This window comes from Pristis pectinata, chromosome 3 (assembly GCF_009764475.1).
Source record: "Pristis pectinata isolate sPriPec2 chromosome 3, sPriPec2.1.pri, whole genome shotgun sequence".
Taxonomy (NCBI): domain Eukaryota; kingdom Metazoa; phylum Chordata; class Chondrichthyes; order Rhinopristiformes; family Pristidae; genus Pristis; species Pristis pectinata.
In genome coordinates, this window is record NC_067407.1 from 89,434,093 (window position 1) to 89,459,890 (window position 25,798).

At 37.8% G+C, this 25,798-nt stretch overlaps 1 protein-coding gene across 3 annotated transcripts in view; it reads right to left on the reverse strand.

Annotated features, from left to right (window-relative positions):
• Positions 1–25,798, reverse strand: part of esf1 (ESF1, nucleolar pre-rRNA processing protein, homolog (S. cerevisiae)) — a 51,743-nt gene that overhangs the window by 18,160 nt on the left and 7,785 nt on the right. For 2 of the 3 annotated variants that reach the window (XM_052011044.1, XM_052011045.1), the window contains exons 3-10: positions 24,512–24,810; positions 23,966–24,079; positions 20,698–20,813; positions 15,125–15,277; positions 13,877–13,991; positions 10,801–10,963; positions 10,106–10,258; positions 1,644–1,786 (exon numbers count right to left, since the gene is read on the reverse strand). In XM_052011044.1, coding sequence (XP_051867004.1) covers positions 1,644–1,786; positions 10,106–10,258; positions 10,801–10,963; positions 13,877–13,991; positions 15,125–15,277; positions 20,698–20,813; positions 23,966–24,079; positions 24,512–24,810 — 1,256 coding nt within the window. The remainder of the gene's footprint in view (positions 1–1,643; positions 1,787–10,105; positions 10,259–10,800; positions 10,964–13,876; positions 13,992–15,124; positions 15,278–20,697; positions 20,814–23,965; positions 24,080–24,511; positions 24,811–25,798) is intronic. The other variant, XM_052011046.1, reaches the window with a different exon arrangement.

Genomic DNA, 25,798 nt, shown 5'->3' on the forward strand with positions numbered 1-25,798 from the left:
GATCAAAGGTAACAGCACTATATTCGAGGGAGACTTAATCCACACACGAGAAAAGAGGATTTAGGTATATAGGGACTGCTCAGGAAGACAGGTAAAGGAGGTTTGTGTAGAATATTCTATGCTTCAAGTTTAAAGTAAAATGATAAGTAGTCTTATTAATTTTTGTGTATATTAAAGATCATGGAATAGAAACCATATGGAAATTTCTGACTAGATTTATAATTTGTGTAAGAGATGGGAATATGGACATAATTAAAGATACATATTATGGCAAAGTACAAATTATGATGTACAAAATCACATTTGTTATCACTGGTGGCATGCTCCAAGGAAAAAACAAATAATTACTAGAAATTACCACTCTCTACTTTGAAAGGAGTGAAACTGTTTAATAGTGTTAAAGTAATCTGCAAAACAGGCTAATCAATTTTTCTTGGTCACCTATTACGGCAACTGTTTTAATAAAATTATCCAAAGCATCTGGATTGCATATGATGCTTACTGTGTGCCTTGATCTTTTAAGAACCCAATCCCCTCAGCACCTTTCATAAGAGGCCTGTTTCAAACACACATCTGCAAGATTTAAAAGAATATCCAATACCGTACAATGGATAAGATTTGCCAAAATTGCCAGGCTGTCTTCTTAGAACTGTGCAAACTGAAACCTTTGAAATCAGGTTGGCAATGACACCCCCTCCCTTTGCAATACTATCTTCAAATGTTTAAAGTATTAATTTAACAGACTGCCAGCTCTTTACTTTTAACATCCATGAAATGTAAACCACCGGTGCAATTCAGCTTGAATCTCAGGGATTTCTCACCTTACAACTTCAATAGGAATCTGATATGCTGGTTTATACTCTTCCGATGTTTTAGCTGTAGTTTATAGTGTGACTTCCATCAGGCCAGACTATTCTTACAACTTTTGAATTAATATTTTTACAAAAGGTCATTTTACCCTCTCCATGTGGACCATTTGTTTGTCCACTTTCAAATATGTTTCTAGTCTCCACCATAAAATATCTACCACAACTTTGATAAAGGCAAGACAAAGCACAGAAATAAAGCAAACCAAAGGATAATTAATTAATTGAGATTATTCAACCAATTAGATGGTTTCAAATTTGTTTCTAAACCCCTTCAATGCTATTGCTGTTACACAACTTTGAAAGAAATTATAATCTACATCATCCAGTTAAAAGAAAGATCCTATCAACAATTACAATTAGAAGCATGAATCAAACAAGTACCCAACACCAACACAATGTTTATTTTTTAAAGGAAGGTCCAAATAGTTAACTTGCGCTCACACATTTTGTGGCACCAGAGTAATTTTCCAGCTTTCTGGGTGGATCAAGAAGATGCTTATTTTACGTTAATCAGAGGAGACTGCACGGTGTTTATCCTGGCAGCTACAAGAGAGTTAGAAATGTAGAGAATGCTATTTTTAAAAATATCTGAAACCTTCATTGTCATTTAGGTTATAAAATGAGATTATTTGAGCAAGGAATGCAGATTTCTCGTGAACAAAACTCTTCAGGGACTAGCAATTTGCTACTTACCAGAAAATTTATTATGCTTTTATAAATTATCACCTTACACAATGTGGAATAAAGTTTCAAAAGTTACAAATAATCTATTACCTCTTGATCTTCCATTTTGTTCTTTTTCTTTCTCTTCTCCCGCTTCTTCTCCTTTCTTTTCTCCAAGTATTGCTCCCAAGGTGTCAATTTGTTTTGATTCTCCAGTTTCTTCTTTACCATTGCTTCTGTTGTTTCTTTTAGACCTGAAATAAGATAGAATTATTCCTTATACACAAGACATACAAAGAACTCAGGTGGTTGAAGGAGGCTCCGATTTAAAAGTTCAATTATCTTACATCATGATACAATAAAATATTTCAGATTGAGATTAGTCTAATGTCATATACACCAGGATGCAATGAAATTCCTTGCTCACATGAAGCTCACAGAGTAATCACAGTAGGTTGTTTTAAGAGGAGCTGCACACAAAAATTCGCCATTCTCCAGTGCCATTTTATTTTACCTGAAAGGACATAACACAGGGAGGAAAACTAAGCTAATCTGTTGTGAACAAGATAACCTACTCACCAGTCAAATAATCATTCATTCCTGGCAATAGTTTGGTAGTACCTCAGCCTAATCGAAAGGTTGTGAGTTCAAGTCACAATCCAGGGATTCAGGTATAAAAATAAAGGCCATCACTCGAGTGCAGTCCTAGTCTCTCTGCTCTCTGGTGTGGATGGTGCTACTTGAAGAAAAGCTGGGATCTGATGCCTAGGTGTCTGATACTTAACCTTTGATAATCATCATATTGCAGCTTGTAGAAGGTAGCTCTACCAAAATTGTTGACGGCAGCTACTATTGTAAAACCATGACTAAATTCAAAGTACTTTGGCACAGCCCATGGACTTGAGAACACAATGTAAACACGTTTGTTTTTCTCCTCTTTCTAAATTAACTGCCAGCTGCGAAAAGCAAATTACAATATGTATGAAAAAGGATTTGCGCACCTTCTAATCCCATTGCTTGGAAAGATGAATCACTTGCTTATTACAAGCTCTCTCAACAATAATGCCACGTTACTAATTAAATCTTGGACCCAAAGATCCATTACCCATTGTTTCACCTGGGCAAAGGGCAGCTGGAGAACAACCAATCAATGAACAACCAATAAGACAGTTGCCATAATACCAACCAACCACAGTCCAAATGCACCTGGATTTGTGTGCTCAACAGCACCGATTTGCCATTCTGTAGCTGTAATCTTGTCATGTGTTCCAGAAACACCAGAGGCCTGAAGTTTAGATCTGCATCCTTCTGATCTTACACAGAATAATCAGCAACTTTCTGGCTGGCCTTACAACAATTGCCCACTCAGACCTTGTGACCCAAAAGGAGCTAGGTCTAACAAAACAAAAACAATTCATCCATCCCACCAAAAAGGGCACTTCTATGACCAAAACAAAAGAAATGGTGTGCCAACTTTGAGTCCTCCAACCTCCTTTGCACAGCGTAATCCATCCTTCCCATGGGATCACTAGAAAATCTCCGGTTAACATTAGCGAACGGATACCTGAAATGTTTTGTTTTCATAGATCTGATCTACAGGCTTTCAATATCTTCCATTTTCTCCCCCATTCCTCAAGGGCCCCTTGCACTCCCTTGGTTATTCATGTTCATTGTTTCATGAAAATCTTCTTTCTGCTGTCTGAAGTAAAGATCAGGGGCATCCTTGGCTCAGTGGTACTGCTGTTTGCATTAGAAGGTTACAAGTTGAAATGCTGCTCCAAAGAATTGAGCACTAAATTCGACCAACACTTTGGGATAACATGAATGAATTGTTTACAGTCTGAAATGCTGGCTTTCAAATAAGGCATTACACCAAGGCCCTATTTGTTGTTGTGGATGTAAATAATTCCATCACTGTATTGAAGGAAGTATTGAAGGAATAAGGAAGTCTTCTTGAACAACACTAAGCCTTCAATGAACAATACTAGAATATTTAAGTTTTCAGCCTGCTGCTCTTCGCAGGACCTTGATGTGAACAAATTGGCTATTGTATTTCCTTATGCTACAACACAAAGATTACACTTCAAAAGAGTACTTAATTTGCAGTAAACCACTTTATAACATCTTGACGTTGCAATTCTTTTTTACAAAATATTGCTGTAACCTCAGTCATCTTCTTATCCATTAAACAGTGTTCATTTACTATTATTTCAGTGTTCAAATGACCAAACCAAGAATATAATGATAACCCACAACGAAGACCAGTGATGCAAAGCAAAAACCTGGCATGTTTGGAAGCTCCTAATCATTTCTAATTCTTAATATGAATAAATTTTGTTAATTCTTGCACAAGGGAAATGGTTGCTTAATGGTTATGTTACTGCATCAGTAATCTAATAACCTGGACTAAAAATGATCTGGATTCATGAGTTCAAATCCCATCATAGGAACTGGGGAACTTAATTTCAGTTACTTACACAAATCTGGATTACAAAACCATAACCCTCATCATGGCTACACAACTACCAGATAGACATATACAGCCATAGAGCAATACAGCACAGATACAGGCCCTTTGGCCCAACAAGTACATGCCGACCATGATGCCCACCCAGCTAGTTCCAATTTCCTGTGTTATGCCCCTCCAATGTACCTATCCAAGTGCTCCTTAAATGTTACTATTGTATCTGCATCAATCACTTCCTCTGGCAGCTTGTTCCATATACTCACCACCCTTTGTGTGAAAAAGTTGTCCCTCAGGTCCCTTTTAAATCTTTCCCCTCTCACCCTGAATCTATGCTCCCTAGTTTTAGGCTGCCCTACCCTGGGGAAAAGACTGCTACTGTCCACCTTATCTATGCCTCTCATAATTTTAAACATTTCTATAAGGTCGCCCCTCATCCTCCTATGTTGCAAGGAATAAAGACCTAGCCTGACCAACCTCTCCCTATAACTTAGGCCCTCTAGTTAATATAGTTTATTAACTTCCTTCGCAGAAGAAAATCTGACACCAATATTTAACTCCAGACTCACAACAATGCAGTTTACATGAATCAATCTCTGAAAAGGCCAAGCATACCACTCAGATGTACCAAACACTATGACAAAGTATATTAAAGCATAACAGTCAAGGAAGGAAGCTGAACTTGTACTGGTTCACAAAAGCTCACATTGCTAATGATGTCCATTTCCCATGAAAGAAAAAAAGTCAAAAGGCAATTTTAATCATGTTTTGTAACAGAGAGATTCCAAGGCAATTTACCACTCAAGTAATTCAACCTGACCACCAGAGTATCAGGAATATCTTCACATAGATAATTATTAAATATAAAATGATAGTAGGAAGTTCTTTTACACCTCGCAAACATTTTTAAATGCATGGGCGAACCAAAACAAGATTTCTTGAAACTCCCAGTAAATTGCTGAGATTTTTTTTTGAGATGCCCATTATTCTTTGAGATTTCTGCACAAGGACAAAGATTTCAACTTACTATTTCCAAGACAGAATAGAACTTCATCGCTTAACCTAATTTTATTATAGGGGGTCAAGAACTGTACCCTCCATAAACCTATTCATTTTATTTGGCCCTAACATGAACCAAGATAAAAAGGGGCCTCGTAGCTGATTCAATAGCTGTCAAAAAATGTAGCATTTTAGATTTAACATCTGTTACAATTCATTTGTTCAAATAAAACATTAGAAGTTATAGATGTACACTTGAGAATGTATTGTGATGGAGGCTTCAGATGCCATACACTGGCAAAGGGAAATTAAAATTTTGGAAGCACTGAGTCACGGATTAGACTAGAGTTTTCAGTGCTCTTTCTGCTACATTTCATTTCACGTCTTCAGTGGCTTGAGGAAAGTGTACAGAATTTTGAATATCTTTTCTGCTTCAACAAGTAGTTAGTTGGTCAAGCATTGATAAGACAGAAGAGACAAATCTGGAAGTGTTCCATTTTGACTTTTTAAATTTAACTCTCTCATGAGAGATTTTCTCCTGTTCACTTACATTCAATTCCTTGATTGGCTGTGGAATACATATCAGCAAAACTTTCAGGACCTTGCAAATAATGATTATGAGTAATCATCCAAAGCCCCAAGTCCAGCACAAGATTGATTCATGCAGTGTAACAAGCAAATCCATCAAATAACCTGCTGTATGTCAACCAATTTCACAGCTTTATTGCTGTCAGTTAAAATGGTGATAATTTATTTACATTACACATTGCAGTTGCTGATAGAAGAATCATTGTAAAACAAATCTCAAAACAATTGATAGAAGTCAGTCAAGGTCAAAATGGAACACTTCCAGATTTGTCTCTTCTATCTTATTAATGCTTGACCAACTAACTACTTGTTGAAGCAGAAAAGCTATTCAAAATTCTGTACACTTTCCTCAAGCCACTGAAGAGCAAACATTTGTCTAGTATGTCAAATCTCACAAAATTGCCCCCAGGCAAAAATAAACCAACAGTAACCATAAATCATTATAATCACCAACAATGGACTATTCTTGTAATACAAGACCTCACCATTGTTGTCATTTTACTGTTTTTTTTCAAGTTTAAAAAGCAACACAGCTTTTTTATTTCCTTTGATATTTACCATGTGTATAAATTTAAAGATCATAAGACACAAAGCAAAAGAGAAGCCCACAACAAAGAAATTCTTTAGGCCTTTTATCAACAGTTTGATCTTTTATCAGCCATCACTTTCGGCAGAATGGTTTACTTTAGAATTTCCTGCATCTTGGCAATTAAAAAAATATTTCTAATCTGGTACAATCTAATAAACGGAGATTTTCTTTAACACAACAGATTTAAACAATTAAAAAACCATATTCCTTAGTACCACCACAAATGTTAATTCTCACCGACAATTCACTGCAATGGATTGGCGCCAATAAGTTATTCTATTCTGCTTTTACTAGTTGCATTTAGCAATTTTACAAACAACTTTCCTTCTGAATACCTTTGTCTTTTAATTTACAAGAAACAACTAAGAGTACATTAACCCTTCAATCCAATCTCTTCCACCCAAACCTCTTGTAAAAATATTTAAAAATGATGAGTGTGTCATACAAAGCAACAACCTTTTTATTGTTAGTTTCAGCAATATTCTGAACTGTAGAAGAGAATAATCAGCATGGATTCATTTCCTGATGGGGAAAAAGGAGAAGGATTGGCTTGAATTATTAGAAACTCCTCATCATAACTGGGGAATTAGCTCAAATGGTAGAGCACTCGCTTAGCATGTGAGAGGTAGTGGGATCGATGCCCGCATTCTCCAATAGTTTTGGGCAGGCACGGTAGTGTAGCAGTTAGCGTAACGCTTTACAGCACCAGTGACCCAGTTTCAATTCCAGCCACTGTCTGTAAGGAGTTTGTACGTTCTCCCAATGTCTGTGTGGGTTTCCTCCGGGTGCTCTGGTTTCCTCCCACATTCCAAAGACATACGGGCTAGGAAGTTGTGGGCATGCTATGTTGGCGCCGGAAGTGTGGCGAGTCTTGCGGGCTGCCCCCAGAACACTCTATGCAAAAGATGCATTTCACTGTGTGTTTTGATGTACATGTGACTAATAAAGATATCTTATCATAAAGCAAATAATCAGCTTGTACTCATCTCTCAAGCTCACAGACAAAAACAATTTTTACAAGGTACCAGAAGACCGCTTTATCCAGCAAGTCAATTCCAAAAGCTTGATCCACTAAGTCAAACTTAGGTTCAGCAATAAACTTAAAGAAAAGGCACACAAGCATATTTTTTTTGTTAATTCACAGGACATGGGCATAACTGCCTTTGGTAAGGTGGTGCTAAGCAATTTCCCTGAACAAGTGCACTACAAACCACAGAACACAATGATTTTTGATATGAGAAGCTTCCAAGAATATATCAGTTAAAGTTATTGTGCATCTCGAGACAAATGTAATCCAGACCAGGTCAGGAAGGCAATTTACTCCCTTTACATATACAGTATGAGTGAACTAGGTTGAGATTTATTATGAAATGAGTGTCCAGTAATTCCTTGGACACCATTAGTGTTATTAGATTTTTCATTCCAAATTTATGGAATTAACTGAATTTAAAATTATTGAGGTGCATGGTAAAATTTGAATGTTTGTCTCTGGATTACTGTTGCAATAACATTACCACTACATTACTAAAACTGCATGCCAAAAGCAGTTCTGAAGAAACAGCAAATAAATGGACCCATTTCCTACAGCAGGGTAATAAGATAGTACATGATTTTGAGCCTTTTTTTGTGATGTGGGGGGAAAAAAAGACTCCAAAATGACCACAGTTCCACTGCTTTTGCAACTGAACTGGTCAAAGATGATGATTTGCAGAATTCTATGTATATTGTCAGCCAATCAAGCATAAAACCAATTTTATATCCTTTAGCAACAATGATGAAAACTTAATTATGGGGATGTGAAATTACTTGCAGTGGGAACATTTTGCAATAATCAAATTAACACAGTTGGTATTAATCACAATGAAGAGGAACAGCCATATTTGGCTCTTATTTGTTTGATAATCCTCCACTAAGTTCTAAATGTGATAGGTTTGCAGAATTAATATCATGTTTCCACACTCCAATCCTCAAAGTGAAGATAGGCATGACATTACTTCTCTTTCATCAAATAGCTAGACAATGGCAAAAGTCCCCAGGTCAACACCTCAATTAAAACTCAGGACTTAATATATTCTAAAGTTAAATCAAATCATCATTTCTGGTGGAGATATTTAATTAGGAGAGCGTTATTGAGATTGTGGGATCATGCGACCTGGAGCAGTGAACTGGTGAACAGAGGAAAAAATGCACATGGTTAGTATTACTCTTGCACAAGTCATATTAGATTGTTAGACAGCGAAAATTGTAGAACTTTGTAAATGCACTCTCAGTCAGTCCTGCGCAAGACTACTTACGCTTGGTCAGGCAACAGACTGATAGATCGTTGTGTATTTCCTTGTAGAAACCATATTTTGAAATATATGGTCGGTGATCAAGGACTCAAGGTTTCCGATTAGAATCTTGGTGAATGTTTTGATTATTCAATCAGATCAGAAAATAAGTTGCTGAACTGTTGTTGTATACTCCGATAACTTTGAGGTTTATGAGGGAAGATCTTTAACTTTGTCTCTTTTGAAGTAAATTTTTAAAAGTGTATTGCAAAAGAAAATTAGAGATAAATAAACGCTATACAACTTGCTTTGTCTCCTCATTATACATCTCCCTGTATTTCAGCAATTACCAAACAGATAAAAATACCTTCACAAGGCAATAAACAGCAGAAAAAAATTAAGAGACGGTAAATGCAGATTTTCAAATGCAGTACCCATGAACTGCTATTGCATGTAGAAGTAGATAAAAATATATCCTTTTTGTTTGCTCAGAATTCATGGTGACTTGGAATCCTTGCATGGCCCTTACATATATGGCAAAACAAATAAATAAAACCCAATATACCAGGGTAATAAGTTAACATTTCTATTTATCCCGAGGCAGGATGGTTTTTATTCAGAGTAACTGTTAGAAAATCTCCAAAGCATGATTCACCTTCAAGTGAAAATAAAACTAGCAGAACAACCACATGCAGAAAATCAGATGGAAAACACTGCAGTCAAGCTACATGTTTCACAACTTAGGGGGCTCCGGATTTACATCAAAATCCTACCTAGGAAACCATCAGGGTAACCCATGAAGGAATGGGAGGGGGTTCCAAAAGCCTGAGCCAGTTAAGGTTATGGTTAGAAAATTCTTTGGTTCAAACTTAAATCTCATTCAGAAATGACAATGAGTTCCAACCACTATACAATGCCTTTTCCTTGAAATGTATGTGGCTGGACACTGGAGGATGATGCATATCTCCCAGTTGGAAAGCTTATATGTGGGAAAAAAAAACAAAATGGACGTTTTTATTTTAAAAATAATAATGTTTTGGCTTTAGCTCCTGTTCAAGTGTTCCGTTTCCCAGTACTCTGAGTACCTCCAATATAAAATTTGCATCATTTCAATACCCTGCCACAGCAAAGTCCTCCCCACCCCTAATCTTTCTCCAGCCCCCAAATTATTTCAGAACTTGTCTTTGCTGATCTTTGAACTTTACTGCATCTTGCCCATTCTTCAGGAACTTAGGCTCAAAATTGAAAATCCCTTCTTTAAATTCTTTCAGTTAAATATTATGCTCAATCCTTCAAATTCCTCCTCAAAACCTATCCTTCTGAAAGTTTTGGGGTTCCCTGTATCATATCTAAATGTTTAGTGTGGTATCCATTCTTTTCCTCCTGCCTCTGATGTGGTTTGGAATATTCTGTTTTAAGTCTCAACGGAACTACATAAATGCAAGCTAATTCTGTCGAAAACAAAATCACTAAATAACTTAAAATCCTGAATTGTGTAGAAGCTGAAGACTTCCTTCACATCTTCACAAGATAGGACATGCAATGAAGAAATCTTTATTGAAATAACACTGATCACATTAAGTTTTAACCATGTTACACATCAAATCACGGAATAATTCCATTTTAGATACCACTGTCCACAAATCATTCAAACATGATTTACCTGGAACCCAGGTGATCTCCATTTCCATGTCTTTATTTTTTTCTTCCTTTCCCTGTATTGTTTTCAGTAGCTCTCTATATTTTGAAATCTGTTCATCATCCTTTTTTGTCTTAGATGTCATTTTACTTTCTGTCACACTTCTTACATCTTTATCTATGAATAAACAAAATAAAACAAAATCTGTAAATTTTCAAAAAGGTACAATTTAGTGAACTAACACATCCAAGAAATGTGGATTGGAAAAAAATATTTACTCAACTTTATTCATGTCTGTAAATGACTAGTTTGCAAACTGATCAAAATCAGTAGAAGGGTTATGTTTAGAGAAAAAAATCTCAGAAATTACAATTACAATTGCACTCAGTGGCATCAAGTATTCTACAAAACAAAAATGGGGAATATATGAACTCCGAGAACTGATTTGAAGTATCTTATGGAAAACATTGCACATAATTACAACTTCAAAATGTTAATTAATGCATGCTGCTTTTATGCACATTTTAAAAACAACCACCAGATATTCAGACATAATTACTCATGACCTGTGACAGAAATTTCATAACTGTCCTTCACTTTGCTTATTCCAGTAATATCTTAGGCAGTCATAGAGACCAAGAAATACACATAACAACACATTCACTGAGGATCAAAGGGAAGAGGCGGGCAACAGCAAAATCCTAAACCTAAATCTTCACCTTGTTGTGACTCCTCTTCCTCCATTATGTCTGCATCGTCATCTTCCTCACTTGAAGAAGCTAAGTAGGCAGTGAAATCCATCTCCGTAATCTCACCCTTATTAAATCGCTTTGTCAATGTAGCAACACGCTCATGGTCAGTTTCATCCCACGTTAGCTCTGCCTAAAATATACAAATATTTGCAAATGAACAGAAAAAAACTACACATAATGCTAGAAAATATCAATCACAAAAAATCCAATATAGGCACTATATGCAGTGTTGAGGTAACACAGAACAAAATTGAAAGGAGTCTTAGAAACATAATGTTGAACACATACAAACAATGCAGAAATGAAATCAAAGAAACATGGTCAATTATATGAAAAAAACAGTAGAGTACAAGTCAAAGAAAGTCATGATCAAACAAAGTGCACTGGTCAGATTACATCAAGATTGTTTCAATCCCCCATCCCATTCCAGCATTCCTATACTTAGCCTTCCACTTTGTTACAATAAACGTCAGCACAAACTTACTGAATAAAATCTTTTCTTTCACTTCTGCACTTCGCAGTTTGTGACCTTAATTTTGACTTTCATAACTTGAGCTTCAGACAAGCACTGGTGGACAGTCAATCGCCTATACCCCTTGGTTTTGAATTGTCAAGCGAACAGAATAGCCTTTCAATGTCTGCCATGTCAGCCCTCTTTACTGCAGATACTGAAAATCTCAAAACGAAAACTACAGCAAACTCTCAACAAGTCAGGCAGCACGGTGAGGGACAGAGAGAAATATTTTATGTCCCTCACCACCACCCCCTCAACCCCCAGATATGCCTCTGAGATGTTTTCCTCCAGGATTTTTCCACATTTCCCACACTTCTGATTAAAGCCCTTCTCTGGGATGGAACAAGAATGGAGTTCCCCAGTTATTTACCAAAGTTTGATCACAAGTGATCAGTCTGAAGGAGTTATAAATAGAGAATGAATAAGGACAGAGAGGGAAAGCAATGTGAAAACAGACACTGTAGCTGCTGAAACTGAGGAAATAATTAGGTCAGGCAGCAATTGTAGAGAGAAAACTGAGGTAACATTTATAGGTTCTTCATCAGAACTGGCCACTTTTGACACAAACTGGAAAGGCAAGTCACACAAAACTGTTCAATTCACTATTGAGATTTGAAAGCTATAATGTGCCTGATCAGAAGAGTTGCTATTCCTCAAGCTTACAATGGCCTCTTAATGCTTTTCCAATTTAGCCCAAAGGCACAGAGTGTGTTAGGGAATTAAAGTATTAGGCAACTGGAAGCTCAGCATCACTCACCTTGAGGACTGAATGGAGGTGATCTGCAACCCGGTTATACAATCTGCATTTGGTTTGGCTGATGTGGAAATGACAAAGTTGGGAGCACCAAGTGCAGAACACAAAATTGGAAGGAGTACAAGTAAATAGCTGCTTTACCTTTTGCACCATTCAGTCAATTTTGGTCTCTACCCTATTGTTCTCTCCACTAATACCCCTTCCTTCCAATTTCAGACATCCTTAACTTTACCTAGTTCCAGCTGAAAGATTATCAACCATTAACTCTACCACTCTCTTTGCAGATGCAGCCTGACCGGCCAAGTATTTCTCGCATATTTCTAACATATCCTCTTCCAAAGAATACGTGGGACATTAAATGTTGGCTTTGCCAGTGGCTCCCACATCCTACAAAGGAATGAAAAAACTGGTTGGATTAAGTGCTCTGATGTGAATTTTATTTCCAATCCAGACAGACAATTTAGAAGTCCTCTCTGGGTTATAAATTCCCAACTTATGGACACCATGTAGATATGAACAAGCATTTGGGAGACCGGCAAGACAGATGGGGATGGATTTACCAGCTGTTGCGGGCATCTTCTGCTGGGTGGGAATGGGCCATTTCCATGTGCTTTCTCTCCCCACCCCTCCTCCCCACACGATCCACTTGCTTTCCTTTTACAGCTGTTTCTGTGATCCTCTTCCACTGTTTTAGTTTATTTCCGACTTATGAACAGTTTGGGTTATGAACAGTTCTCAGGAATGGAACCCTGTCATAACCTGGGGACTTCCTGTATGACGAATACAGGAATGAAGAATCTAAATGATCCTGCAAAAATTGAACTCCAAACCAAAATATCAACATTTAAAATATCAACATTTGTGTGCAGTTCTGTTCACCTAACTATAGGAAGGATATTTGTAAGATTGAAAGAGTGCAGAGGAGATTTACTAGAATGTTGCCGGGTCTTCAGGAGTTGAGTTACAGGGAAAGACTGAACAGGTTAGGACTTTATTCCTTGGAGCGCAGAAGACTGAGGGGAGATTTGATAGAGGTTTACAAAATTATGAGGGGTATAGACGGAGTTAATGCGAGTAGGCTCTTTCCACCTAGATTAGGAGAGATAAGTACGAAAGGACATGGCTTTAGGGAGAAAGGGGAAAAGCTTAGGGGGAACATTAGGGGGAACTTCTTCACTCAAGAGAGTGGTGGGAGTATGGAACGGGCTGCCATCTGATGTAGTGAATGCGGGCTCACTCTTGAGTTTTAAGAATAAATTGGATAGATACATGGACAGGAGAGGTCTGGAGGGTTATGGACTGGGTGCAGGTAAATGGGACTAACGGAATACCGTTTCCGCACAGACTAGAAGGACCGAATGGCCTGTTTTCTGTGCTGTAGTGTTCTACGGTTCTATACATTTGGAATACAAGTTAAGGCATTCAGAGGCATTATCATCAACTCCACTTCCTCACATTTCTTAAGAAACACATTTCTTGGCATATCAAAAAGATAAAATGAAATCTGCCTAGCTATGCTTCATTTTTCATCTGGACTACATTACACAATTTTGCTGATGCAAGATGTTTTTATAAAAAATGTGTTTAAATAGATGCAAGCAGGACCACAAAAAGCACAAATTGCACCTAGTTTTAACTGTTACCATATACACATTTACTAGTTGAAGGTAATCTAATTTGCTTTAAATAAATTCCAATTTCAGTTCATAAAATGATTTGTTGTACATACATGATCCATGTTGTTTATAAGATTACAGGCAAGTGCTTTTAATTACCTTTGATGAGCTGAGTGCTGCTGAAGTGAAATATTTTGGTTTGTATGCTGCCAAATTCACATCTGCAGCAACATCCTTTGGCTCATCTTCAAATGTTAATTCGTCTGGTATAAACCTGGAATACAATACAAACCCAAACAAGTCTTACTCAGACATGCAAGTCTTCCATTCCTTATTAACACTCTAACTACAGAGTGTAAAATAGCTGCCAAATAAACATAGCATTCAAAAAAATCTGCAATTAAGTTCATATATTTTACATAACATACTAACAGAAGGTTAGTTGGTTAGATTCCTTTAAGCAATAAATAATTCAATTACAATCAGCATAGCCACTAATACAGTAACTAAAAATTAAATATTATTGATGTTAATTCATCTTTCAAAACACATTTCCAATGAACTGCTGCAAGCCAAATGAAGCCACAGAGAGAAGCATCAAGTGCCATTGATTTATGTAGTTCACGTATAACACAGATCCACTTCAAGTGAAAATCAACCACAGTGGCCTACAAACTTTCCAGGCTCAAAGTAATTGCCACCTGGGAATCCAAAGGAGAGCATCCTTGCCATCATACACAATGACACAGAATGGGAAGGATAGAAAACATAAGGATGTTTGAAATAAAAAGTTTGCCAGAGAACAGGCTGCGTGTCCTGGTAGATTGAATGATCAGTATGTCCAAACATTACACAGCAGTAAAGAATTCATATCAACTGCATTACTACATTCACTAAAACAACAGAACATTAGTCAGAGGAAATAATTCTTAAACTTTTGGAGCACTGCATCCAGTAAAGTGTAAAAGAAATATGGAATTAATATGGTGAACTTCTTCACACAACGTGATTAGCTCTTTGTAATGGGCTTACAGCCGAGATGGAGGTCATAACCCAAAACTATTTGCAAAAATCTTCAGATTATCACCAGAGAGTTGATGCTTGCATCAAGTTGGAGGAAGTAAGCTACATGCTGCCAAGTAAATTCCTAGTTATTTTTAGGCCTACTGATCCTAATATGACCAGAGCTCAACTTGGCCAAACTATTACCCAAGGAGAGAAGATGGTCTCATGGCATTGTAAATTCCTGGTTGTTGCCAAATGGTCTCCATTTGCACAATGTAAAAGCCTCAAAACACATAGGTACCAAAGTGAACTAGAAGTTGCTGGCTAATGGAAAAAGATATCGATACTTGTACAATTATTTTAGCAAGCTAAAGAAACAGAAATTTAACATCTTTACTAAACCTGAGATCCAGAAATGAACTGCTGCTTTCATACTCCATCCCATCACATTCCTCATAAAGCTTATTAGCCGTTTCAAGAGAATCGCATTCCACTACCGCGTAATAGTATTTCAGCCTTTTGAATTGGTACTCTCGGACTTTTTCCCTGATAATTCTGCGAAGGAAGTACAGGCAGTTAATGTAAAATAAGGTTTCCTATAAAATCTGCATATGCCCATTACTACAAAGTGGTTTCAAATCCCCTCAGCATAGTTGCAATTAATGTAAAAACATCTTATGTTAAATTGCAAATTGCTAGGCAGCATTACAAACTAAGTTATATTTTTGCAATAATTTAATTGACCTGTCACAGAATGAAATCTTACAAAATCTACAAAGCCTTCTTAAGAAGCAACTTACTTCCACCATCCTTTGCCCCTTTCAATGTCAAATACAAAGGCTGTCCCTGGGTTATGAACACCTGACTTATGGATATCCCTACATACGAACAAGCTCCCATCATATTATTCAACTCAAATGTCTGACACACGTTCATTCCTACTAGTTTCCGCTCCCTCTCCATTTTTAGTAATTGTTCTTTCTTATCAGCTTTGCGTGCTTTGGATGCCATTCATTATAATACTGTGGAGGTATGATTACCATATTGAGTGATTTTTGTGTATTTTCCAACTTATGGACAAAGTCGACTCATACACATCCATAAAAATGAAATCCATTCATTACTGGGGGGGGGGGGGGGTTGGACTGTAAATATTTACCTCTTCCTTAAAACCTATTAAAATTTCTATTTGCATCAATGTTCCTGGTAGTGTTTTATAGTCTTAACAATAATCTGCACAAAAACCCTTTAACCCTCTCACTAATTCTTTGGTAATGGTCCTAAGCTTATCCATTGAGTCACTGACATGCTGGATCAATTTTTATCTTTTAACCACTTCTAAATCATTGATAATTCAGAACTCTATTGTAGCATAATAATTACAATTTTTTTATTGGTAGTATTAATTAATCATTTTTGAACCTCAATACATTTCCAAAATTGAAGTACCTAAAAAAAACATATCAATCAAACATAAAATACTGGAAATAGCTAGAAGCTGAAGTAACATCTGAGGAAAGAGTTAACTTTTCAGGGTAAAAACATTTCACCAGAACTCTGTAGTGACCTGACACATTACCTCCATTACCTAACCTATTGAGCATTTCTCACAATATCAGTTCTTATATCAGAATTTGCAGTATTCTGCTTTCATAATGCACTAATCAATGGCTAAGCAAGGATCTTTAGTTCTGCACTCAACATCTTTACTTATCAAAATTTAGGCCCTGATATAGTTTTGTTTTACCTACAACTCAAAAGTCCTTGTATTTCTCCATTTATTTTAAAAGCATGTTGTTCGCCCCTTATTCAGTTCACTTAACATTCAAAAATTCTACTGGTATTTGATCAGCAGGTACTGATATAAATACCCCTGCTTTTATCTGATTGAGGTAGCCAAATGATGTCAGATATTTTCTATGATTTGACATCACTGGCTTAAAAAAATAAATGCTACATTTATCGGTAACCTATAAAAGGGTAAAACATTTTGTAATAGGATTTTTAATCACAAAATACTACATGATGAAGATATGAGTGATGCTTGCCAAAAAAAATTGAATAGTTTTGATAACTAGTTTCAAAAAGAAAAAAAATCCCTTTCTTCTGTCATGTCCAGTTCCCATTTAATAATGATAAAGAAGATGACAGTGAGGGAACCAAATTAATAATAGTAGAGATGGCATAAACTCCTCAATCATTTAGTGTGTTAATGCAGCGCCCTCAATTGGTAGGTTTTGGAATCCTTCAAATTTTTTTATCATGCCATGTAGGTTACTGTCAAAACAAAAATTTTGTTCAGATAAAATCAGGTGATTCAAATGAAACGATTAACTCTACCAATAGTTTACTGTACTAAAAGTCCAGATGATGAGGTACAAATTAGTTGTTCTTGTTTTGATTGCACATCATGAATCTACAATTCTTTAAGTAAATAAGAATTGTATTGCTGCAATCAAGTGATATGACAGGGGCTTGTCTCTCAGAATCCGTGAGAAGGTTCCAATCTATCTGAGAGTCCAGAGGAGGTACAGAGAAATATAAAACATAACAAGAACTCCCATAGGAAATTTCAGTGGCAATTAATTTATCTACAGCACCAGTAACCTGTTTGTCTTCTTATGTGACATATGATTAAGTAATATTAAAGGACACAAGGAAAAATAGTATGTGCAAAGAGAGATGGTAAGTAATTACAGAATCAGAATGCAGATAGATCACCTGATTGACATTTTAAATACCATTTGGATTTTGAACAAAAAAAAATACATTTCTTAATTCTACTTTGGTACAGTTCACCATTCCAAGTTTCTTTATCAATCACATAAAGGAAATTGCAAACACGGGAAAACTAGCAAACCCAATGCCATTGACAGATAAGTCAACAACTATTCAGCTTTGGGCAATCCTTGTCAAAGTCAAAGTCGAGTTTATTGTCATATGCACAAGTAGATGTATGCACAGGTGCAATGAAAAACTTACTTGCAGCAGTATCACAGCTACATACTATCAGATCAGCATTCACAAGAAAAACATAAATTATACACAATAGTTACAAGAAAGAACACAATCAGAACAAAAAAATCAAAGTCCATTGTCGTGCAAAGTGGTCATAATCTTGCTATACCAAGGTAGTGATTAGGGTTGTGCAGGTTGGCTCAAGAACCTAATGGTTGAAGGGAAGCAGCTGTTCTTGAACCTGGTCATGTGGGACTTCAGGCTTCTATACCTTCTGCCCGATGGTAGCTGCGAGAAGATGGCATGGCCGAGATGGTGGGGATCTTTGATGATAGATGTTGCCTTCTTGAGGCAATGCCTCATATAGATACCACCAATGGTGGGGAGGGATGTGCCCGTGATATATTGGGCTGAGTCCACTACTCTCTGCAGCTTCTTAAATTCCTAAGCATTCGAATTGTAGTACCAGACCACGATACAACCAGTCAGGATACTTTTGACAGTACATCTGTAGAAGGTTGTTAGAGTGTTTCGTGACGTGCCAAACCTCCTTAATCTTCTAAGAAAGTAAAAACACTGGTGCATCTTCCTTGTGATCTATGTGCTGGGCCTAGGGCAGGTCATCTGATATGTTAACACCCAGGAATTTAAAGCTGCTGACTCTCTCCACCACCAATCCCCTAACGTAGACTAGCGCATGTTCTTCTTCCTTCCCCTTCCTGAAGTCAACAATCAGCTCTTTAGTTTTGCTGACGTTGAGTGATAGGTTGTTGTTGCGGCACCACTCAACCAGGTGTCCTATCTCGTTCCTGTACGCTGACTCATCACCACCTGTGATTCATCCAACAACAGTGGTGGCAGTGGCAAATTTGTAGATGGTGTAGGTTCTGTTCTTAGCCACACAGTCATGTGTGTATAGGGAGTAGAGCAGGGGGCTAAGCACACAGCTTGAAGTCCACCTGTGTTGATGGTCGGCGAGGAGTAGATGTTGTTATTAAACATCACTGATTGAAGTCTGCCAATGAGGAAGTTGAATATCCAGTTGCAGAGGGAGGTACAGAGGCCCAGGTCTTGAAGCTTGATGATGAGTTTGGATGGGATGACTGTGTTCAATATGAAGCTGTAGTCAATGAACAGCAGCCTGACATATCTGTTTCTGTTCTCTAGATGGTCCAGAGCAGAGAAGAGCCAGAGAAATTGCATCTGCTTTGTGGCTATAGGCAAATTGAAATGGATCCAGGTCATGTCTGAGGCAGGAGCTGATTCGCACCATAACTAACCTCTCGAAGCATTTCATTACGGTTGATGTAAGTGCTATCAGACAGTCGCCAGTGAAGCAGATCACCATGCTCTTCTTGGGCACTGGTACAATAGATGCCTTTTTGAAGCAGGAGGAACCTCAGATCGCAGAAGCGAGAGGTTGAATATGTCTGTAAACACTCCAGCCAGTTGGCCCGCACAGACCTTTAGTACTTGGCCAGGTATGCCATCCTTTCATGCGTTCACCCTCTTGAAGGATGCCCAGACATTGGCCTCAGAGACTGAGAATTACAGGGTCATCCAGAGATGTAGGGGCTTGTGTGGGTGTATCATAGTTTTCCCAATCAAAGTATGCATAAAAGATATCGAGGTCATCTGGGAGTGATGGATTGTTGCTACTTATGCTAACCGATCTCACCTTGTAGGAAGTAATATTGTGCAAGCCCTGCCACAGCTGTCGATTCCAGTTTAGGTCGAAATTGCCTCTTTGTGCTTTCAATGGCCTTTCAGAGGTCATATCTGGACTTCTTATATAATTAGGTTGCTAGCCCTAAATGCCACAGATCTAACCCTCAGCAGATTACGAATCTCCTACTTCAACCAGGGCTTCTGCTTGGAGAAGACTCGGAATGTTTTTGTGTGTACACACTTGTCCATGCAGGTCTTTGTGAAGTCAGTGATGAATGTGGCATATACATTTAGATCAACTGGTGAATTCTTGAACATGGTCCAGTTCACTGGCTCGAAGCAATCCGAATTCGCTCCTCCGCCTCTGCTATCCAGCTCTTCGTAGTTCTGTTCACTAGTGCTGTGCTCTTCAGTCTCTGTACACAGGCAGAAGCAGAGCCGCCAGGTGGTCGGATTTACCAAAGTGCAAACGAAGGATGGAGTGTAAGTAAGCGTTCTTGATGGTGGTATGGCAGTGGTCGAGTGTGTTGGGTCCTCCAGTGTTGCAGGTGATGTGTTGATAGTAGTTAAGCAGAGACTTCAAGCTAGCCTGATTAAAGTCGCCCGCTACAACGTGATAGGCATCAGGGTACGCTGATTTGCCCTTGTTGATTATGGCACTTAGTTCCTTAAGTGCTAGCTTGATGTCTGCCTGAGGTGAGATGTAGACTGCAGTCAGGATGACAGCAGAGAACTCCGGCAGTAAGTAGAACGATTGGCACTTCTTTGCCAGATGTTCCAGGCTGGCAGAGCAGGAATGGGATAGGACCACCACATCCATGCACCACAGGTTCATCATAAAGTTAACAGCGCCGCATTTTCTCTTACCCAAGGCTGCCACCTGATCCAGTCATGGATCAAAAAACTCTCGGGCTGGAGCACCGTGTCAGGTGAGCCGGGGGTGAGCCATGTCTCTATGAAACAGAGTATACACAGCAGTCCCTCATGTCCCTCTGATAAAACATTCTTGCTCTGAGGTGCTCAAGCTTGTTTCCTAATGACTGCACATTGGCCAGGAGGATGCTAGGGAGGGCGGTGGAGGGCTTAGGATACAAATATTACTGCAATAACAACTTACTTTCATATAGTTTCCTTCAGGTAGTAAAACCTGGTTAGGTGCTTCACAGGAATACCTTCCAAGCAAAATTTGATAACTGACAGATATCAAATAAGGGAAGAAGTGAGCTTTGTCAGAGTTAAGGAACATATTGAAAGGAAGAAAGAGAGGCAGCAAAGCCAGAGTAAAATAGGGATTGCCAAATATTAGTGCAGAATTCATGTTATAAAACAGTCCATCAAACTCTGTTTACCTTTGCTCACTCGTGTCTTCATCTGCATTTTCTGGTAAGTTATTGCCCAGTAATTCCACAGGTCCATGCAATTCCTCCTCTTTCATTTTTTCCTTTCCAAATTCTGAAGGGTAGATCTAAAGTGTGAAACATTTTTAGTAACATATAACTCACTGATTAAGTACTCTGTGGATATACAATTGAAAATATGCATTTATGGGGAGACCCAAATTCTAACCCTAATGAACTTTTTTGATTTTCTTCTTGTAGTAAATGAGGGTCATCCATTTATTACACAAAATGGAAATATGCTCTTTAATACAACCAGTCTGTGTTGTTCAATAATCTCATCCTACTTCTATATTCCTTCCATCATAGTCATAGAGCACTACAGCATAGAAGCAGGCCCTTCAGCCCATCTAGTCCACGTCAGCCTGGTTTTCTGCCTAGTTTTCTGCCTAGTCCCATCTACCTGCACCTGAACCATAGCCCTCCATACCTCTCTCATTCATGTACCTATCCAAACTTCTCTTAAATGTTACAATTGAACCCACATCCACCACTTCAGATGGCAGCTTATTCCACACTCACACCACCCTCTGAGTGAAGAAGTTCCCCCTCAGATTCCCCTTATATATTTCACCTTTCACGCTAAACCTCTGTCCTCTAGTTCTAGTCTCACCCAACCTGAGGGGAAAAATCCTGCATGCATTCACCCTATCTATACCCCCTCATAATTTTGTATACTTCTACAAGATCTCCTCTCACTCTCCTGCGCTTCCAGGGAATAAAGTCCTAACCTATTCAACCTATCCCTGTAACTCAGGTCCTCAAGTCCCGGTAACATCCGTGTAAATTTTCTCTGCACTCTTTCAAGCTTATTGGTATCTTTCCTGTAGGTAGGTGACCAAAATTGCACAATTTGGCCTCACCAACGTCTTATACAACTTCAACATAACATCCCAACTCCTGTACTCAATGCCCTGATTTATGAAGGCCAATGTGCCAAATGCTCTTTATGGCCCTATCCACCTGCGACGCCACTTTCAAGGAATTATAAATTTGTATTCCCAGGTTCCTTCGTTCTACCACAAACCTCAGTGCCCTACCATTCACTGTGCACGTCTTACCCTGGTTTGTCCCCCAAAAGTGCATCACCTCACATTTGTCTGCATTAAATTCCATCTGCCATTTTTCAGCCCATTTTCCCAACTATTTAATCTATCACTTGACCTACTTGCATCTGCTTCAAACCTGCAGAAGGTGTCTTCTGCATTTTACAACTGGATGCAAGAAACTGCTATTCACTGAAACAAAAGTGAAAAACATGAAAAAAAGTGATCCAAGCAACTTAATGCAATGTGTAAAATAGTTCTTACAAACAGTGCATTGTTCAAATTGCATTACTTGAATTGATAAAACCACAGCATCTTCAACAGAATTCAAGCTTGGATTCTCTGCTCCTCTTATCTGTGATAATCCTTTTGCAAACAGGATTTTAGTGTTAAAGCAAAAAAAAATGACATTTACTTCCAATACAAGAAATTACATTACACTATTTTATTAATGAATCTCAGCTATATTCTATAATATTTTTAAATAGAGATTTTTATTTTATAAAAGGAATGAATTAAAACATATGCAAGTTGAAAACTACTGTTTTCAGCATCACTAATTAAAAGACAATGTCTCATTCTCATGCCTCACTCATTAAAAGCCAACATTCCTGTAGCCTTCCTAATTACTTCTTCAACCTGCCTTCTAAATTTTTGTTTCATCTGTCATAGTGCTTGGATCCCTTTGTATCACATTTTCTTTCATTCCATTTAAAATAATAATTTGTTTTTTTCTCCCCCATTCCTCTTTCCAAAGTGGATAACCTCATATTTCCCACATTATATACCATCTGCCATTTTTATACCCACTCGCTTAATCTGTGCAGTTCCCTTTGCGGGCTCCTTGTGTTCTCCTCACAACTTACTTTGCAACATAACTAACCTGCAAGAAACAGATGAAGATGGCATCGGGATTGCTGTCAGTGCTTAATGCAAGTCTTTTTGTACTTGGATCATTAGCAGCTAATTTAAAAGAGCTGGTGTCAAAACAGTATTGCAGTTGGACTTACATCAGCAAGTTCCAACTCTAAGTAAGTACTCTTTAAGTAATTGTGCGAGATGCAAATGCTGGATGTCATGAGTCACATGAAGAAGTGTGCCCTCTGGTGATATGCATCACCTGTCATGTCTACAAAGTCCACAATTATAGTGCAAAACATAAATAGGGCATTAAAGAAAGTATTTTCATGAATGTAGCACACCCTCCAAATGCCATTTCTCAATCTACAACAAAACCACTTGGTCAAACACACGAGGAAATATAATTCTAGGAATATACGGAGGTGGCTGAAGTGACAAATATTTTGCTAAATACGAAATTATAAATTGTAAGTTATTGGTGAGCTAGGTTTCAGTCCTTGCCACCGCCTTCTCAGGAGGAGGTCAAGGTTTAAGACAGTGCAGTTACACAAAGAACCCGGGGCAGCTCTCTTTGCTATGGAAAAGATAAGGAGAAATTTAACAGAAGTTTCAAAATTATTAAGTTTTATAGAAATTAAGGACAAATGTTTCCACTGGCAGGACAGTCAACGATCAGAGATTTAAGATAACTGACGCAAGAAATGGAATGGATGCAAGAAGAATGTCTCTTGAATTGCAAGTCATTATAATGTGAAATACACCATTTGAAATTGTGATAGAAGTAGATTCATAGTTAACTTACAAAAGGGAATGGAAAAGGGGGAAAAGATGAGTGGGTATAACTGGAGAGCTCTTTCTAACAGCCAGCAGAGACGTAATAAGCTTAATGGTACCTTTTTGCTCAAGTTGGAATTATTTATGAAGATAACACGTTAATATAGTATCCATCATTTTGGTCAGTGAATGGAGATTTGCTTACATTGAACTCTATTTAACTCATTATACTATGTGCATAAATGATAGGGAACTAGTTTCCATTCTTTTACTTATACTGCTGCAGAAACAATAGCAAAGAGAAAGGCAAGATCAACACATTAATGTCAGGAATTACAACCCAAGGAAAACCTAAATTTTGCCACTACTCTGTGCTACTAGTTAGACTTTGAAAATGCAAACACATTCTGGCTATATTCACTCGGTCATTCATAAGCAACAGCTGTCCATCTATTAATAGTTACTCTAAATCTCAATGTGAAGTGAGAAAGAAAACAGCGTAGCCACAAAAAAATTTTGAAGCATTTAAACAAACTCACCTTCACAGACAACACAGCACCACCTTTGGGGATGAAAGAATTGAATAGCACCATCAGGTCATTTGCCTTTATTTTATCCCAGTCCATGTTGCAAACTGCAAATCGACGAGTGACCTTTCAAGGAAATCAGGATGTTATGGAAATGTTGTGAAAATTTCCCCGTTAAAACTGATTTAGGAAAACTATTTCAATAACCAGACATAAAAAAAATGAAAATGCAGAGATTTTTTAAGAATCTTATTCTAAGCCCTTGGTAATTTTCAAGAATATTTGCAAGACATCTAATTAAATAGAAAATGAAATAATTAATGGGATCTAAAAATTACCAACGGCTTAGAATAGAATAAGAAGGAACTTCTTCCCTCAGCAAAAATGTCCATAATTCAGGGGTACAAAGATTCAAACGGAAAGATGAAAAAAGCTTTTTTTTTCCTAACCAGAGAAAGGTTGGTGTCTGAAATTCACCTCTTCAGTGGGTTGAAGAGGCATAGGGGCATAGTGGGAACAAAGGCCTCAGCAGTTACCATAAATTTCTATGATTTTTACCGAATCTCCACGTGGAGCTTCCTTATCCAGCTCTCCCCAGTTGTGCTCAATTTCTGGCTCATCTACTAATGGATCATCAAAATAGTCATCTTCATCAGAGCTTGTTTCAATATTTCCTTTTCCTCTGGCCAAGTCAGGACCACTGTCACTTTCACTGTCCTCTTCTGAAAACTCTTCTTCATCTTCACTGTCTGCTGTGATTTCATTTTCCTTCTCCCGACTTTGGCTAAATGACTCTGAAGATTCACTTCCACTCCAGTTACCTTCATCATTAATGTCATCTTCACTGGTATCACCTTCTGAAATACAGAAAATACATCAGAAGTTTATTCTAAAAAAAAGGGCACAGAACTAATACTGCGACATTTTAAAGGATATTCTGAGTGCCAACAATGAAAATAATAAAGGGGACTTTGGATCCAGTCAATTAGATGAGAAAATTAAGTTGATGTTTCAGAATTCTGCCCTTCAGCAGAACTTTCCCCAAAGTTATCAAATTTCAGCAGTGATGTTCAATGTCGACACTGAATTAGAGCGTCACATTTCTTCAATTCCGTTCATTTCAGATTTCTAGAATTTGTAAAATTTCAACTTTAAATTGTAGTGATGTCGTTCAGGAGAGAAAATTTGCCATCTTTACCTGGTATACATGATCCCAGTCCCACTGATGTGATTGATTCTTAAATGCCCTTTGAAAAAGCCTAGCATGCCACTCAGTTCAAGGGTAATTAGGGATCTGCAATAAATGCCGGCTGCGTCAGCAATGCAGAGTTCCCAATAAACAAACAAATAAATGAATGAAATCCAAACCTCCTCAGAACTACCCATTGAAAGGTGTAAAATCTATTTTTGCTACCCAGACAGCACACAATCTTCAGATTTAATATATATTCAGGTAAAATTATAAGGATTTATTGATGGAATCATGTGTTTTTTTCCTTGGACAAGGTGAACTGAAGGGCCCATTTTTGTGCTGTATGACTTTATTTCAGATTCCCAGCATCAGCAGTTTTCCTGATTTTTAAATTACTACTCAAACTTTTCAACAATAAGCTAATGTCACTCCTGGCTCTATTGGCTGTCCACCCATTCCTAGAATACAGAGATGTGGAAGGAGAGTGTGAAGAAGTAACTAGAAAAGAAGCCACCTATCCTGAAGACCAGTTGTGCTAAATGGCCTGTTTCTGTGCTTTAGATTCTACATAGTTTTACCCAAGTAAACAGCAAGCAATTTTTCTGGAATATCTTGAGATCCGTTAGGTACACTTGTGTAGATAAAAGTCCCAT